Genomic DNA, 16,401 nt, shown 5'->3' with positions numbered 1-16,401 from the left:
GCTATGGTCGTTGGTTCCACACCTGTCACTTGCTTTCTGAACTGCACTTGCAGGTTTCTTGAGGACAGGTTGTTGTTGTTGTTTTTGTTTTGCTTTTCTTTGTTAGGTAATCTTAGAATGAAAAGACAAATGATTTAGAATGCATGTATTTGGCACTAAACATATATTCCTACACCTGTAGATCAGTGAACAGCACAATACAGAAAGACCAGTTTGCTTAGAAAATGCAAATGACGTTTGAAAACATCAGTAAACTTTGTCACAGACAGAATGCTAACAAGATTTCTTGTTTATTCCAAACCACTTCTATTAATTCTGTGTAAGATTTCCTACCTGATGAATTAATTGTAGTTAGCACAGGGACTCAGTCCTCACTGAAACTGGCCTCCTGATGATAGCCAGGACACTTCTGTGTCCTTAAGCGGCTGGAATACAAACAAAGTCAAATTCTCCTGTGTGAGCACCAGTCCCTTTAGTGAATTAACTGCTAAATATTGCCAGAAGAACTTGTGTTTTGTCATGGTGGGATTTTAGAAGAACACCCTGTGAAAGTGATTCTTGCACAGCGATTTCAGTGGAATGCGGATGCTGTTAATGTGCTGTTTCATGTATGAAAATAGAGTGAAGCAAGTCTTTGTTAGTAATCAACCTGATGCCTAATAGTAACCACAGGAATCATTCTGTTTTTGAAAGTAGTAAGCAGTCTGTGGAATTGACAAAAAGTGATTCTTCAATGAAGAATATCACAGCGTGGCTACTCCGATATCTTTGCTCAGTATGAGATAGCAGACCTTGCTCTGCTGAAGTCTGAGGTAACGCAATACTGTATTTTTAATTCAGTCTGGAATAATTTACAATATTTTATCTAGTTCCATCTCACACAAGCAGATAAGATGTACAATGTTTACATAATTTATGAATTGTTAGTTATTAGGGATCAAGTGAAGAGTGAAAGATAGGCAAAGCCAGATATTGTCTCTTATCTCTAGTTCAGGAAGGAGAGGATGGCATGGAAGAGTGACAATGAAAGTAACGCTTATAAAAAAGCATAGGAAGCACAAAACCTGAGAGACATACAGTCATTTCCTCGAACAAGTTGTGATGCTCTCCTTACACAGAGAATGCATACAGCTGAGATAGTAAGTATTCTTCCTTGAAAACACTGGAGTAAAACCTTGAGGCCCTGGTGGGTCTGACTTACTGCTGGATGTAGCATCAAGTACCTAAGTATGTCTTAACCTCAAGTGTCTAATCCTGTGCCTCTAAACACATCCCTGGTGGTTTGCAGACTTGAACGTGGAGGACAGGGGGGAATACACACCTTGCAAAGAACTGCTGGAAACATGGAACAAACTGGACTTTCCTTTTCCATGCTGTGCCAGCACACTGAGGATCTGCAGTGAGACCAGGAGGCAGTACCCGAGGTGAGGTCTGGCAGAGGACAGACTGGAGTACTGGGGAACTTGAAGCAGCTGTGGATTGTAGGGATGGTGCTGAGTGCTCTTGTGAGGAGAAAGGCTGTGTTGCCCCGCCAGTGTTGGTGCAGTGGATAGCACTGTCTGGTACTGGGACTGAGCTGTGTGATGTGGAAAAATAGGATTTTGGGATTCATTCTATGGGATGGGAGGTAGGTTTGGGGAGCAGAAGCTTAAACTTTTGATCAAACTGGTAAAAGCTATATGTGCCATGTCAATGTTTTTCATGTAAAACTACCAGACTGAAGAAGACATGAATTGTGGCAAAAATGTGGTGCCTGTAAGGGAGGATTTAGTTTTCCCAGGCGTTCATCCTGGGAAAGATCAAGCAAATACTTTGAAATAGAAATCTAAGTGTTCATTTAAGGAGATGGGCTATGCATATTCCTCCTTCTGACTATGAACTCTATTCCCCTTTCTGAGTACTTCTGTTGTTCTCATCAGTTTTCTTCCTACGTTTTCCAGATGATTATCTGTTTGAACAGGTGTGTATGGGAAAGGAGTTGCTTGTTTATCCGATACATGACTTTGATGAGGCATCGCCCATTCAGTATGCGACTTGACTAATTTAGATTAAGAAATACCCTACAGGACAACACTGCTGCAAATATAGAGCTCCACTCATTTTTCAAGAGCTACTGTTTCAAATTTTGCAGTACTGCTAGAGAACTGGTTATGGGGACAGTAGCTTGGGCAGACCTGAATCAACTTTTATGAATGATGAATCCTAAGAACAATTCAAAAGAGACTGAAATTCAGCAGCCCTGGTTCCTGTGTTCTGTCCTTAGGATACATTGTCCTGTTCTGTAGTATTTGCTGGTGTTGTGGAGATTTTCAAATGGGCAGTACTTCTGACTTTCAGGAAACCTTTCAGGTGTCATGAAATTCTTTCAAGAAGTACACAGATCAAATAGCTCCTGGTTTGCCCATTAACTGAATCTTGGTATCTTTTGGAGAAAAATGACTTATTCATCAACTAATTATAATAAAGTAATAATCAGGGTTCAAAGATTCATTTATAAGCATAATAAACCACTGAGGATATATCTGAAGCAGAAGTCAACCTGTGAATATATACATCTGTGCAAATCTCATTTCTCATCTAATTGGGCTGCTTATCTCTTCTCCAGCTAAAATTCTGACCACAGTAGTCACTTTGATTTACAAGTGTGTCAGAGATGTGATGCTGGATTAAATGATAACTTGCATGGTTTGGTAAAAGGTAATGCCTGAAGCTATCTCTGTGCTCCTTGTAGGATTTTTTTCTTAAAAAAAAAAAAAAAATCCTTTTATTGTGGGTTAACTCTGGTAAACTAATCCCCACACAGCCACTTGCTCATTCCTCACAGTGGGACTGAGGAGAGAATCAGAAGGATAAGAATACAGAAACTCAATTTAAAAACCCCATGAAATGAGTTCCTTCAGTGCTTCCCATTGATGGGCAGATGTTTTCTTGGAAATTGTTAAACAGATCTCCATCATTTGGAGGTTTTATGTGAGAAGATAAAGGTTGTAACTCTGAGTGTCTTGTGCCTTCTGTGCCTCCTTTTTTCCAGGTGTTGTTGCTGGTCATGGTGTTCTGTCATGTGGAATATCCCTTTGGTCAGTCGGGGGTCATCAGTCTTTACTATATCCCCTTGTAACCTCTTGTGCATTCCCAGACCACTCACTGGTAGGGCAGCATGAGGAAAAAAAGAATGTGAAGTTTTATTAGCACTGCCAAGCAAGAGCTAAAATATTGTGTTGTCAGTATTGTTTTCTTCACAAGCACAAAACACAGTACCATAAATAGACTGTACCCCAGCCAAAATCCACCTTGCAGTTGTGGATTTGTATGATGGTGTTAGCAGAGGATTAAGTACCTTATTAAGTTGTTATAGGGAATAGCTGAGTGATTTGAGGCTTTGTTAAATGAGTTGCAGTTTATGAATTCCAACCACTTAGCCACTGGATGGCATTTATTTGGGAGAATGCCCATTCCTTAAGATCTGGACATGATGAAATACTGGCAAGGACCTTTCACTTCTGAGATGTTACATACTCTTCTGTGTCTCTAAACCATTCTGAAAGATCAATATATTGGGATTGTAGTGAGGTTTATCACAGGTAGGTGAAGTATAAGTTTTGTTTACAATCCAACCTAATTTTCTTATGGTAAACAGCCATTGAAAGGGTTAGAACTGGTGCCAGCAAACTAATGCTAGTCAGTGAAGCTATCCTATTTTAACCAGAGAAGGACTGAGTGTAAGCAGTTCTATGTAGATTGCTTCAAAAGTGGTGTCTCTGATTTATTTCCATTTAAACTACAACAGATACAAAGAGTATAATAACTATTTGATTGAGCAACAAAACATTATTTTTCAACATAATCACCACTATTAACTATGCATTTTCTCCAGTAATGAACAAGAGCCTGCATGCCATGCTTGTAAAAATCTGCACCAGTAGAGGTGTGACCTGCTGTTTCATAGCTCCTATGACAACATTGTTGCTAGGAAAATGTAGCCCACGCAGACCATCTTTCATCTGCCTAAAAGGTTAGCAGTTGAAAAGCACCAATCTGGAATACGTGGTGGGTGTGGTGTGACAGTCTAGCCAAGATTGGCAGTGTGCTCCACGAACTTCAGACTGGTGTGGGAGCTGGTGGCGTTGTGTTGCAAGAAAGGTTGTCTTTTCCTCTGTCCACGCTTGTGAAGTTCAAGCCTTCAGTTTAGTTAGCATTATAATGTATCAGTCAGGGTTGATTATTTATCTGGGTTCCAGGAAATCCGGAAGGATTGCCCCTTTCCTATCCCAAAAGACAGTGCAAGTCATTTTATCCACTGAAGGCTGCATCTTGAACTTCTTCCATGGGGAAATCATGTGTTGCCACTCCATGGACTGCTGTTTTGACTCCAGCTCATAGCTGTAACACCATGTCTTGCCACTGATAATGGTGCAATCCAGGAAACTGCCACCTTTTGCCTTATTGGTACAATAGGTTCAGACAACCTTCCACATAGAGTTCTTTTTGTTACTGTGTAAGCATTTCTGGGTCCTACCTCAAGCAAACATTGTGATATTCCAATGTTGCTGCCATCATTTCCGATGTATTGAAGCCAACATTCAGCTCTGTATGCAGTTCACAGGCTGTAATCCAGGGAAATTTGTGTAGATGAGCTGATTGAGAAGATCTTCATTTCATGGTGAGACAGCTCTGCAGGCTGTCTGGAGTGTGATTTGTCTTTCCTGTCACCACTGATGAAATGCATCACCAACTGCCTCACTGTGCTCACAATCACTGTTTGATCTCCATAAAAATTCAGCAAGTGTTCATGAATGTCGGTAGGTGCCATTTTTTCCATGTGGAGGAATTCCAGGATACACCTTTGCTTCATAAGCACTTCCATGTCAGACACTGTTTTGCCATTCTGTCCCTCTGTGGCCATCTGTCACATGGCAACAACATGGAATATTGGTGGGAAGACTGAGTCTACTGCTGCATCACCAATATCTGCCTCTGTTGTTGTGGGCCAGCAGAATAAAATAGGAAGTGCTACTTTCAACACAGCCCTTATATTTGTTTCCCCACCTTGCTGAAGAACTAACATGGAAATTGTGTGGTAACAATTTTCAAATGTAAGGCAAAGGACTTGAATTCAAAATAGGCAGTTGCATGCTTGTGCTTTAAAACTTCTTAAAAAAAAAATGCTTGAAAGAGAGGAGGTGTAATGAGTACAAATTATGAAGAGAAGAGAGAATTTAGAGTGTTTATAGACATTTAAAATGTATGTATCTTCCTCAGGCTGGCTGAGTGTACTACAGAAATACTGTCATCTTCTTACCCTCAGAATTTTGAAAACCCAAATGGGATGGGGACTTTAGGAATAGGTTTTGGTAGCGAGGATGGAGGGTTCAGGGTAAGGAAAGTGTTTCTGGCTTATCTTAGTTTCTCACTTCTCTGATCTGTTAGTAATAGGCAATAAATTAGGTTAATCTCCCTCCGATGAGCCTGTTTTGCCCATGATAGTAGTTGGTGAATGTTCTCCCTGCCCTTGTCCCAACCCTTCAGCCTTTTTCCACCATATTTTCTCCCCCTTTCCTTTGAAGGGGGGAGGGTGAGAGAGCAGATGTGGTATTTAGCTGTCCATTGGTGTGCAACCGCAAAAGGAGGCTACTGTGAATCATGTTCAGTGTTTGGACAAGGCTAGGAAGAGATGAATGAGCAGATGATGAAATGGGCTGGTCTGGTTAATAAGAGACTGAAGCTAATTACACCAGGAAGTCTCTTTAATAAGGCATGGAGTCTTACTCAGCACACGTCTGAGGTTTCCTTGTAGAGAGTTTGGGATTTATAAATGGGAAGTAGCTTGAGTGGCAAACTGTCTGTGATCCTTAGTTACTTGTTTTCCCTCTTTTCCCTCCTTTTCTTCACTAGCATATTATTTTTCCTTCTCTCCCTCCCCAACCCCCAATCTTCTTCCCAGCCTATTCTGCTGCTTTCCTTTTTCGGTAACCAGAGGCTGTTATTGCAAAGATGACAAAGGGAAACGCTTCTCTCTGTTGAAACTTGTTCTGTCAGCCTCCTGTAAGCTCCTGTTCCCACGTTTACCTTACTGGGTTGGGTTTCTGAAGACAATTGTTTTATACCACCAAGTAGAAAGTACAGAAGGCAAATGTAGCTTAAGAGTGATTCCTGTGTTTTAAGTTAAACGTTAACTAGATTAAAACAAGTTCAAGAGCATTTCGAGCGAGGTTAACTTGTTGGGCTGGTGAACAAGAAAGAACACAAGCAGTGAAGAATAGGCATGGGGATACTCTATTCGGAGGTATGTGGTCATTTTTTGCACAGTAACTGAAACTATTGAAGCTGTGGATATGTGTTGGTTTTAGTTTCTTCCCTTCATGTCGCCATGTACATGGGCTTAAAAATATGGCAGTCCTTTTCCTTTGGAATACTGTGTGTTACCTATTACAAATTGACAAAAGTGCAATTTGTAGGAGCAAAATAAGCACAACAACCAGTATAATTATTGTGGCTTTGTAGACAGAGTTCACGTTTGCTCAATTTTTTGTTGTTGTTCTGCATTGAGATCAGAGTAATTCTGAGCCCTGGGCATGGATAACTAAGAACTGCCAGTGGGTTCCTTAACTTATGCTGAATACAAATAATAAAGCTGGTGCCCAAGGAAACATTATCTAGGGAAGCTTCAGTTTAGAAATGTGACTTAAAAGAAATTTTTTAGCTCTTATGAATTTTTCCCCAGACTGTAGTTAAGTCAGCACAACCATGGATTTCAGCATAAATGCTACGTAAGTTTATTCACTATTTTATAAACTTTCCATTTGCACACTAAGGAACAAATGAAGGTTTCAGTTCTTTTTTGATTGTGAATACAATGTGTAGCACTGCTGCTTCTCTTTCTGGAGATAGCATTGCATATATGTTCCTCTAAAAGGTCACATTTTCATCCTGAAAGATACTCTTAATTTTAAATGGCTATTCAATGAAGATATCTTCTCTTTCAGTATTATAGGGAGAATGAATCTGCACATTCACACACTGACGGGCTGAGTAGACTGCATCACATTCTTTGTTGTCTCTCTCCAGTTTGGCTACTCAGAAATAACGTTGTACAAGAAACTAGTCAGCTAGTGGAATTACAATGGCATTTAGGGAATGTTCAAATACTTTCTGTGCTTTCTAGTTAATAACTTCATATGCATTGATTTCTTGTCTTAAAGTGTTTTAGTGAGATGTAATTTTAAGATAGTAAGATAGAAATCTATAGGAGCTCAAATAAAGTGCAAGATTTATTTGCTGAGAAGTATGGAAGGGATACTAGTACATTCCTCAGCATCCCAAATATGGTTTAAATGTTACCATTTAGTTTGTAGAAGGCCTTTGCATTAATTTTAGCTCACAGGTAAAGGCTGCGAATTGATTAAGAATATCTTCATAACATGAAGTAGTTCCTTTTTTTCTAAACAGCTGCAAATGCCTGATGTAACTTTGGCTGTCCCTTGCAGAAGGCAATTTCCACTTGAAATCTTTGTCCCAGCTTTACCTTTAGCCTCCTCTCTAGTGGCTGAATGCTTTGTCCTTTGAGTTGTGCCTTTATCATAGTATCTCAGAATCATTTGACTTGAAAGACACCCTTAAAGGTGATTCAGTCCAACTCCCCTGCAGCGAGTAGGGATACCTACAGCTTGTTCAGGTTGCTCAGAGCCCCGTCCAGTCTGACTTTGGATGACTCCAGTGATGGGACACCCACTACCTCTCTGGGCAATCTGTTCCAGTGCCTCACCACCCTCATTTTAATAATTTTTTATCTCATGTTTGGCAGAAATTGCTGAACTGCTAGCTGGTGGTTTATTACTACTTCAGCAAATCTAAGCAAGGAACAACTGGACACAAGTAATGCAATTCATTTGGATCCGAGTAAATTACCAGGTACTTAATTCAGCCACATGGCCTATAACTGATACCAAAAACAATCAGTTCTGTAGAGGAGTTGTCCTTCTATCTGACAGCTAATGTTTTTACTTTCACCTCATATCTGGTGATCTTGCACTGAGTGATTTTAGCCATGAAAGCTGTTGCCTAACCTGTGTCCCTATTAGCATGTGTTTTGTGCAGTGTCACGCTGTTAGGTTCACGGAGTGCAGCATGTCTGCATGTTGTGTGGTTCTGCAGGAGTGTGAGGACAGAAGTGAAGGGCTTTGCTGCATTGGAAGAGGCACTCACTTCCTCTTTATCTAAGCTCAAATTCTTGGTCTTGCTCCCCGCCCTTCAGACTTGTTTATTTCAGAGCTCATGTTTGTACTGGGGGTAATGCTACATCTCCTGTGCTCCCCTGAGGAGTAGGAGTAGGCCTGGTCAGAGTCATCCTGGAGTGATCAGGCTGGTGATTTGGTGTGGGTGAGAGTCTACTCATCCGTTTGTCTTCCACCTTCCTTTAGATATTTATAAATGTTAATCAGATTCCCCCTCCCCCCACTCCCCCCCCCCCCCCCCCCGTCACCTTTTTCCCAGACTGAACAGACCCAGGTTACTCAGCCTTTCCTCATAAGGGAGGTGCTCCAGGCCCTTTATCACGAACTGGGCTTCTACAAGATCCCTGCCTGTTTTAACCTGGCAAGCCCAGAAATGAGCACAGTACTCCAGATGTGGCCTCGCTAGGGCTGAGTAGATAGGGGTGGAATTACCTCCTTCCCCCTGCTGGCTCTCTCTTTTTAATACACTCCAGGATACCATTGGCCTTCTTGGCCACAAGGGCAAACTGCTGGCTCATGGCCAACCTGTTGTCCACCAGAACACACAGGTTCTTTTTCACAGAGCTCAGTACTAAATACTATTGTGATGTCCTGAATACTACTGTGATCAAAACAATGTGCTCATAGTTGTTCGGTTTCTTTTGTTAAATATTCTGCTTATATCTTTGCTCCTCCAGTCCTCAAGTCCTGTTTGTCAATTTTGGACATATAGTATATGTCAGAGCTATGGCCTTTTCACCTTTAATACATATTCTTTCATTAAAATAGACATTTTCTAGAATGCACACCTGTAGAATAAAAATGGGCCTTAAGAGAAGCCGACAAAACCTGTTTGTTGTGCCTGCGGTGTTTTGTTTGTTTTAACAAATGGAATGCATTAATTTGTGAGAGTCAATTCTGAAAAAGACCCCCCACTTCACTGGAAAGGTAATCATTTAAAAGATATTTTAAGTACTTAAATTACCCATATATTAGCTGGTGAAATGGTTGGGAATTGCTTCCTTAAATTATCTGTGCTTGAGATGTTTTGTTAGAACTGCCAATTGCAGAAGATAAGTGTGTGTGACTCTTGCATGCCTGTCTCTGTGGATGACCAGTTCCAAGTATAATGTATTCTGCCAGGGTGTAGTAATTTCTTCATCACTATTCATGGTTCTAGAACTGGATTCAACAGTAGCGTAAGGTTTAGACAAAGATTCTGTGGGTCAGTGAAAATACCAGTCAAAAATACCTTGAAGTCAGTGGCTGAGCAAGTGAAACTGTGAGGCAGAGTGGAAAGAAAAACACTACAGTGTATCAATTGATGACGTTAGCTGCTGGAGTAGCAAGAATGAGAGTGAAAAGGAGTAAGGTTGTACAGTAAACAGCTGGGATTTGAGCCAGTGTTCAACCAAGCAGCAAGTCTCCTGCATCTTTAAATGCACAGAGATGTATTTAAAAGCAAGAGTGACAGTCTCCTGACAGACTGCACCGGAGCTTCTCTTCTGTGGATGTGAAGGTGTAGTTCTAGACACAGACATGACTAAGAATGAGGTTATTAGCCAAACTGATTAATTAAATGGCACAGATATATGAGGTTCTTATGCCAATAAGCCATTTAAAAGAGGGATTTCTCCTCTAAATAATTAGAACAATTTTTTTTTTTTTTTTTTTTTCTGAAACTATGTGTAGCAAATGTCATAGGAATGGATTAAAAGAATACGGACAGATGACACAAGTTTACATTGTTGTATGTGTTCTTTGTAAATTCTAGTCTGATATAATGAAAACAAGCAGTGGTGCAAGATCCGGCAAGCATGGAAGTACTTTCTCTGCACTGGAAAATTATTTCTCTTGCACAATTGTTCAGAAGACTAAGCAGCAATGATATTGGAGGAAAGCTTGTACTGAAGACAATTGTTTGAAGTAAAAATGTAAATAAGAGGAATCTTTTTAATGTGGGAAATACCTAACAGCAGGAGAGGGTGAGGAGAGTGCTCAGAGTTCAGGGCTAGATCCTGTAGCATGTTTAGGTTGTGATACAGGGAGGATGAGAATGAAAACCTGCTGGTACCAACTGAAGAAATACAGTATCCTGGAAAATGGCAACCTCAGTACTGAAGAGGAAGTAAGAAAGAAACCTTTTCTCTTTTGAACTGAAGAACTTCAAATGTTACCAGTTAGGCTATTGTTTTCTGCCTGCTGGTGACTAAAAGTGTATAGTACTCCCATTACTCTCTACCTGTGCTTATTTTGACTTCTTACTGCTAAATGGGGAAGGAATAGCAGGTATGATCAGAGGTGCTTGAACATACCGAGCAAAGATATGAGCAGCAAGCAGTTTTCAAAAGCCAGGCAGGATCTGAGCTGTGGCCATACATGCACATATACTTTAGGTAAGAGGTTTAACTTGAAGCCCCCCAAAAATAAATGTGGTGTTTTCTCTCTTATTTTTTTTTTCACTTTTTTTTTTTTTAACTTCTGGTTCAACTTTCACCTACTAGGTGGTTCTGCTCTATGAATTGGTGAGTCAAGAGGGATACCTCTTGTTCAAGCAATGCTCATCCAAAGGGAAAGCTTGCTGTAATCTTAGGCTATGTGCGGGCTTGTCAGGGCTTGCTGCTTAGTACGGTAGCCATCTTCTATGAGACCAAAGGCCATTCTTTAATAGCTGAAAGTGAACCGTATTTATTTCTTGGTCTATAGAAATATCATCCAAAATGAGCAGAAAATTCATTCTACTGAACGCGGTCCGTGTCAGACATGTCACGCTGAGTGCTGTACTGGGCAGCTGCGGGTGTATTCTTACCGCCATCTTCGGGAAGATGCTTGGAATGACAGCCTCTGTCGGGGCTGCCTGGGAGGCTCTTGGGGTGTGCAAGCAGGAAGTCGGGATGGACGGCCCAGAAGTGTTAGGGAATGATGTGTGCTGACAAATGCTCTCTTCTCTCTTCAGCCAATTTGTCAGGCAGCTTATAATAACGACTTCAATGAAGTTCAGCTCCTTTTGGATAAAAACAGCAACTACCTGAATATCCAGGACAGCTTCGGTGGAGATACCCCCTTAATCTGTGCATGCAAGCAGGGAAACAACAGAATAGCTAATTATCTTCTTAAAAAGAATGCTGATGTCAACCTCAGAAACAAGGTAAGTGGTCACTGACTCAGCCTTTGCACTGACTGCTCTTTTGAGTACATGTTTGGGAACACTGGCAGTACTGCTAAACCTTAGTTTTGTTTACAGCTCAGGCATGTCTAATCCTGACATTGTAATTCAGTAAACATTTATGTTTCTATTTATTTCCTCATCTATTTTCCTGACTTGACAATGCATGCAAGATGTGCTAAACATTGCCAACCTCAGTTTCTCCCTCTGTTTGTTTCTCATTTAGTGAGTACTGCATGTCATCCCCAGTCCCCAGTGGATTCTGCCTGCAGCACTCCATGTTCATCCTGCCCTCCAGCTTATATCTGTTCTTTCTGTAGCCTTTCTTTTTCATCTGTCTTTACCTTTTCCCTACAGTTAAAAGGAAGATCTGAAGGACAGCCTGCCCGTTCCTCCCATAAGGATCCCTGAGGAAACTGAACCTGAGGGCTGAAGGGAGAATCCTTCTGTCTGTTCTTCCCCTAATCCATATTTTCTAAAATGTGCCTGCCTTCTACAACAGCCATGAGTGGTTATTTTCCCTAGGGTGATAAGGAAGTGTGTTTATGTGGCAGGTTTCCCATAGATAACAAAGAAAAGGAGCCTGGAAGATGCATGTTCTGGCTCCACTATTAGTTTGTTCTTGTGAGAGCTGGGATGATATTAAAGGTGATAAAGTGCTAGAAAAATTTATCTAACCTTGTCAATCATAGAATCACTCAGGTTGGAAAAGACCTTAAACTCCAAGTCAATGTTTAGCAAGTTCCTATACACTCCTGTGCTACTTTACACCTCTGGTGTCCAGCACATTTTTTTTTTCATAGCAGATGTGTGTGAGGTCAGTGGAATGTTCACTTCTATCTGCTCTGTTTGATCCAGAAGACTCTGTCTCACCTCAAAGTCCCTTCAAAATGGTTCAGTACTTTGCAGTGAGATCATTCTTACTGCATTGGCAGCCATTTCTTAGCCTTGCCTGGTTTTCTTAAATTATTTTCTGCTTCACCTTCACAAATGGAGTTAAGTCCTTGGGTGCAGAGCTTGTCTGGTGCTCAGAACTGAGAATAGGAAGCAGAGGATTACACAGAAAGGCTTCTGTGCTTATTTTGGGCCATGACATAACACCATAACCTAATTTGTCAGACTCCAGTTTAATAAGTTGTAGGACACTTGACATGCATCTTCTTTAACATCCAAGTTAACAGCTCCTCTCTTTTTCTTTGGTAGATACGATATTCAAAGACTGTTAAACTGTTCCCACTGGGAGTCTGCTGTGGGTGTTGCTAATTTCCTGTTTCACATCGGTGACATGAGCTCTTCTATGTCTCTGCTTCAGTAACCAAAACCTCTGTTAGTGAGGAACCGCAGGGATTCTTCCTGCTGATTTAACTTGCTGGGTCAGGGTAGACTTCCACTCTGCGTTCTTCCTCTCAACAGTCAAGTCTGCAGCCATATTCATGAAATCCTTTGGATCTCCCGTTGTTCTTGCATGTGGAGCCTAGTTTCCATGAGTCTGTATGAGTTTGCTTCCTTCCACTTGAAGGAATCAAACTGCATGTCCCTGTTTCTATTTGAAAATCAGAAATGCTTCTAGTCGATAACCTAAAAAAAAAAAATGTTTGTGAAATACAGGAAGGATCTAATATTGTCAGTGTTATACAAATATTATCAGAGAAGTGACTTTAATACTAATCAGAGTTATTTTATGTTTAGAAACACCGCACTTGTCTGCATTATGCTGTCAGAAAACGGTTTACCTTCCTTGATTATGTGCTCATCATAATTCTCATGCCGGTTTTGCTTATTGGATATCTTCTCATGGTGAGTCTGGATGAAAGCAAAAAAGCCCCTACACACTTACTTTTCCCCTTATCACCTTTCTTATGGCAATATTTCAGGCCATGAAACTACACAGAACATGGGCTGCTCTTTTTGAAGCTAACACTGGTGGAGAGCAACAGAAGAAGAAAGTTTTTGCTATGAGTGTAGCTGGTGAAGGGGCAGGATTTTGTCGCTGCATCAGTCTGGTATTCACAGAAACCAGGCACTTCTTTTTCAGAGAAAACAATATCCAACCGACATCTACTTAATAGCGTATGCAGGTGAAGTGTTCCACAGTGTAACTTTTTCCCTTTCACCAAACAGATTTCAAAGACAAAACAGAATGAAAACCTGGTCAAGATGTTGCTTCGGGCTGGAGCTGATGTTAATGCTACAGACTATGTAAGTAGATTTATACAAATGTAGATGTGGCTTGTATGCACGTAATATTAGTAAAAGCAGACTTCAGTCTTCTAGATATACAATACAGCTTTCAGAGTAGGATCAGAGACTGAACTGATGTAACAGAAAGATTTGGTGTTTGTCCTATACACTTCTGCAATATTTTTGTAATGTACTCAGAAACAGTTCTTCACTGGCAGCTTAGTGTAGTTTTTTTATCACACTTATTTTTCTTAGCTTCAACAGTTGTTCCAAACACAGCATCTAAAACCTAGCATGACACTGTTAGATGTGTGCTTTTATTTAGACCATTGTAAGTGAGTATCAACTTCTTGACTGCTGTGATGTGTACTCCTGGAGGGAATGTTTCACTGGGTTTTTAACTTTATCAGGACCTTTCCAACCAAAGTCATCTTAAAAGCAAATCCAGGCCAGCTGGGTTGAAATGCTGATGTATTAAATAGTAATCCTATAAATATTCTGGTGATAGCGGGTACTGAGTTTTATCACCATTTCTGAGCTCTTAGGCTGAGGTTGACCTCTGGGCAATGGTCATGCCTTAGCGCTAGACCCTGTGTCATTTCTTGGTCTTTAGAGTGTACCGATCTGCCACGTGTAGCGTTCGTGTTGATTAGGCTGCTTGAGTGTGGCAAAGAGCTTCTTTCCTCTAATGTACAAAAGGAGAAACTACAGTTTTAAGAGCAACCAAATTCTAAAATACTTAAGTTTGAGCAATGAATATCAATTAAGAAATAGCTATTGAGCTAAAGATCATGGGATTCTCTGAAGTAAGTGAAGAACTACTGGCTTCCTGCTAAAGGTATCAGACTTGTTTTAGCAGCTGCATCCTAGAAGAGGATTTTTTTTCCTGTTGCTATTGTGAGAATGCGTTTTACTGTGTTGTGCACTGAAACATGAGATTATATGTTTTATTCATCCAATTGTTAGGGGGAAAATTATAAGGTATAAGGAGAAATTGATAGCATTACTTACCTAATTTCTGTAAAAGAAGGAATAAAACTAAAATCCATATGCTACTGTTTCCCTTCAGTCTGGTAGCACAGCCCTTCACTACGCTTGTGAAATGAGAAATCAGGCAGTCATTCCTCTACTGCTTGAAGCTCATGCAGATGTTTCTGTGAAGAATCAGGTAAGAAGGTGAAGCTAATAACTGGGTATCCTTATCAGGAGGGTGAATCAGTATGTTGTAGGCCTTGATTGGTGTGTAGCAATTAAAAAAAAAAAGAAAGAAAGAAACAAAAAAAAACCCCAAAAAACATAGAGTGCACAGCTTCCTGGCCGCACACTTGTTTGCTCTGGGGTTTAAAGCAATGTTTGCCCCACTGCCTTTATTGGCAACAGCTACTTTAAGTCCATGTTCTTCATGCTGGATTTCTACTGTCAGCAACAGTCTACACATTCACTGGATTGACGAAGCTGCTTAACTCAGAGCTATGCTACAGTTGTTCCTAAGATGCAGGATGCAGAGAAATGTAAAGAGCCCTCCACGGAGCTCTGTGTGGCACTAGACACCATTCTTTTGAAAGGGGGTAAGTCAAGCTGTTGCTGTCCTTTAAGAAGCTCAAATACTGTCACAGGAAATATCCAGGAGTATCTGTATTGTTCAGTTGAGACAAGCGATGTTTTGACTGTGTTGCTCTTGACATTAGCTCTTAACTCTACAATGTCTTTGGACGTTATTCCCAGGGAGCTGTGTATTGGCTGTCACTACTGGAGCAGATGCAGGGATGCTACCCTTGACTTCAGTAAGAGTTCTATTAGACCCAGCACATCTTGAAATCTTTTCTTTAGATCGAGGACGTGACAGTGAAATTCATGCAGAACACCAAGGATGGCGAGTTCAGGAAAGCTCTTTGTACTTGACTTGTATTTATCATATTCTGATGTATTTCATCTGTTTCTTTCAGGATGGGGAGACTCCTTTAGATATTGCAAGAAGACTACAGTTCAGCAACATTGAAAGCATGCTAAGGAAAACCTCCTAATGCTTGGTGGGACTTTATCAAGGACTGCTGAAAGTGCAGCAAATCACTCCATCAGGCAATACATCCTATATAGCAGCAAGAGTCCTGCAGAAGGCTGTAGACTGGTAACTGATACTTGGTCCAAACTGTTGTAGACTTTGACTATTTTGTATGAGACTTGTGAGTACCCTCAGGACTGTGTGGACTGAAAGGAGTTTATTTGCTTTTACTAAGCTGTGAATGAGTACAATTGCATTCCAAATATTGTTCTTCCCATCTGCTCCTCCAGTTGTACTGCTTGACTTGCACAGATAAGGCTTCTGGAAACCTGAGTACCGCATGTGATGATAAGCAGCCAATGGAGAAATAAAATATCCTTTACAGTCTGTGTTACAGCTTCCTTAGGGGATACAGCAGTATACCACAGCAGCTTATAACAAGGTCAGGCACCTTTTCTCCTAGTATTTCTTTTCCTACCATGGGAATGGCTGTTCAGATAGAGTGCTCTGCTTAGCACTTCTTCCTTCTTTCCACAAATTTCACACACCTTAATTCTAAAGATGTTGCTATGAGAGAAGGATTATCTTATGTTTTTACATAAAAGAAACATCAAGAAGATATTGAATTATTGGAGTCCAAAACCAGACAGATCCCAAGTTGCCTTAATGCATTAATAACAGTGAAAATCTGTTTGAAGCAAGTTTTTGACTACCTTTCCAATACTAAAAAAAAGTACTAAAATTAAAAAAAAATAATAATAAAACAGTGAAATGCTGTTGATGGGAGCCAGATATATTATTCTCAGGGAACTGGACAGGGTAGTATGCTTTTAAGAGTGGTG

The 16,401-nt window shown here is 40.5% G+C and overlaps 1 protein-coding gene across 4 annotated transcripts; it reads left to right on the top strand.

Annotated features, from left to right (window-relative positions):
* Positions 1 to 6,212: 6,212 nt before the first annotated feature.
* Positions 6,213 to 15,946, top strand: ANKRD22 (ankyrin repeat domain 22). 4 transcript variants are annotated; one of them, NM_001277405.2, is made up of 6 exons: positions 6,213 to 6,283; positions 11,167 to 11,358; positions 13,066 to 13,173; positions 13,498 to 13,575; positions 14,627 to 14,725; positions 15,504 to 15,946. In NM_001277405.2, the coding sequence occupies exons 1-6, from the start codon at positions 6,263 to 6,265 to the stop codon at positions 15,579 to 15,581; spliced, it is 576 nt and encodes a 191-aa protein (NP_001264334.1). In that variant the 5' UTR covers positions 6,213 to 6,262; the 3' UTR covers positions 15,582 to 15,946. The 4 variants fall into 4 exon arrangements, with proteins under 4 accessions (NP_001264334.1, XP_040558426.1, XP_046798931.1 ...); XM_040702492.2 differs by having other exon boundaries at positions 6,213 to 7,908; XM_046942975.1 differs by lacking the exon at positions 13,066 to 13,173.
* Positions 15,947 to 16,401: the final 455 nt, after the last annotated feature.

The sequence above is a fragment of the Gallus gallus genome, chromosome 6 (assembly GCF_016699485.2).
Source record: "Gallus gallus isolate bGalGal1 chromosome 6, bGalGal1.mat.broiler.GRCg7b, whole genome shotgun sequence".
NCBI lineage: Eukaryota > Metazoa > Chordata > Aves > Galliformes > Phasianidae > Gallus > Gallus gallus.
Note: the sequence above shows the minus strand (reverse complement) of the source record. Positions and strands in the feature narration are given on the sequence as shown.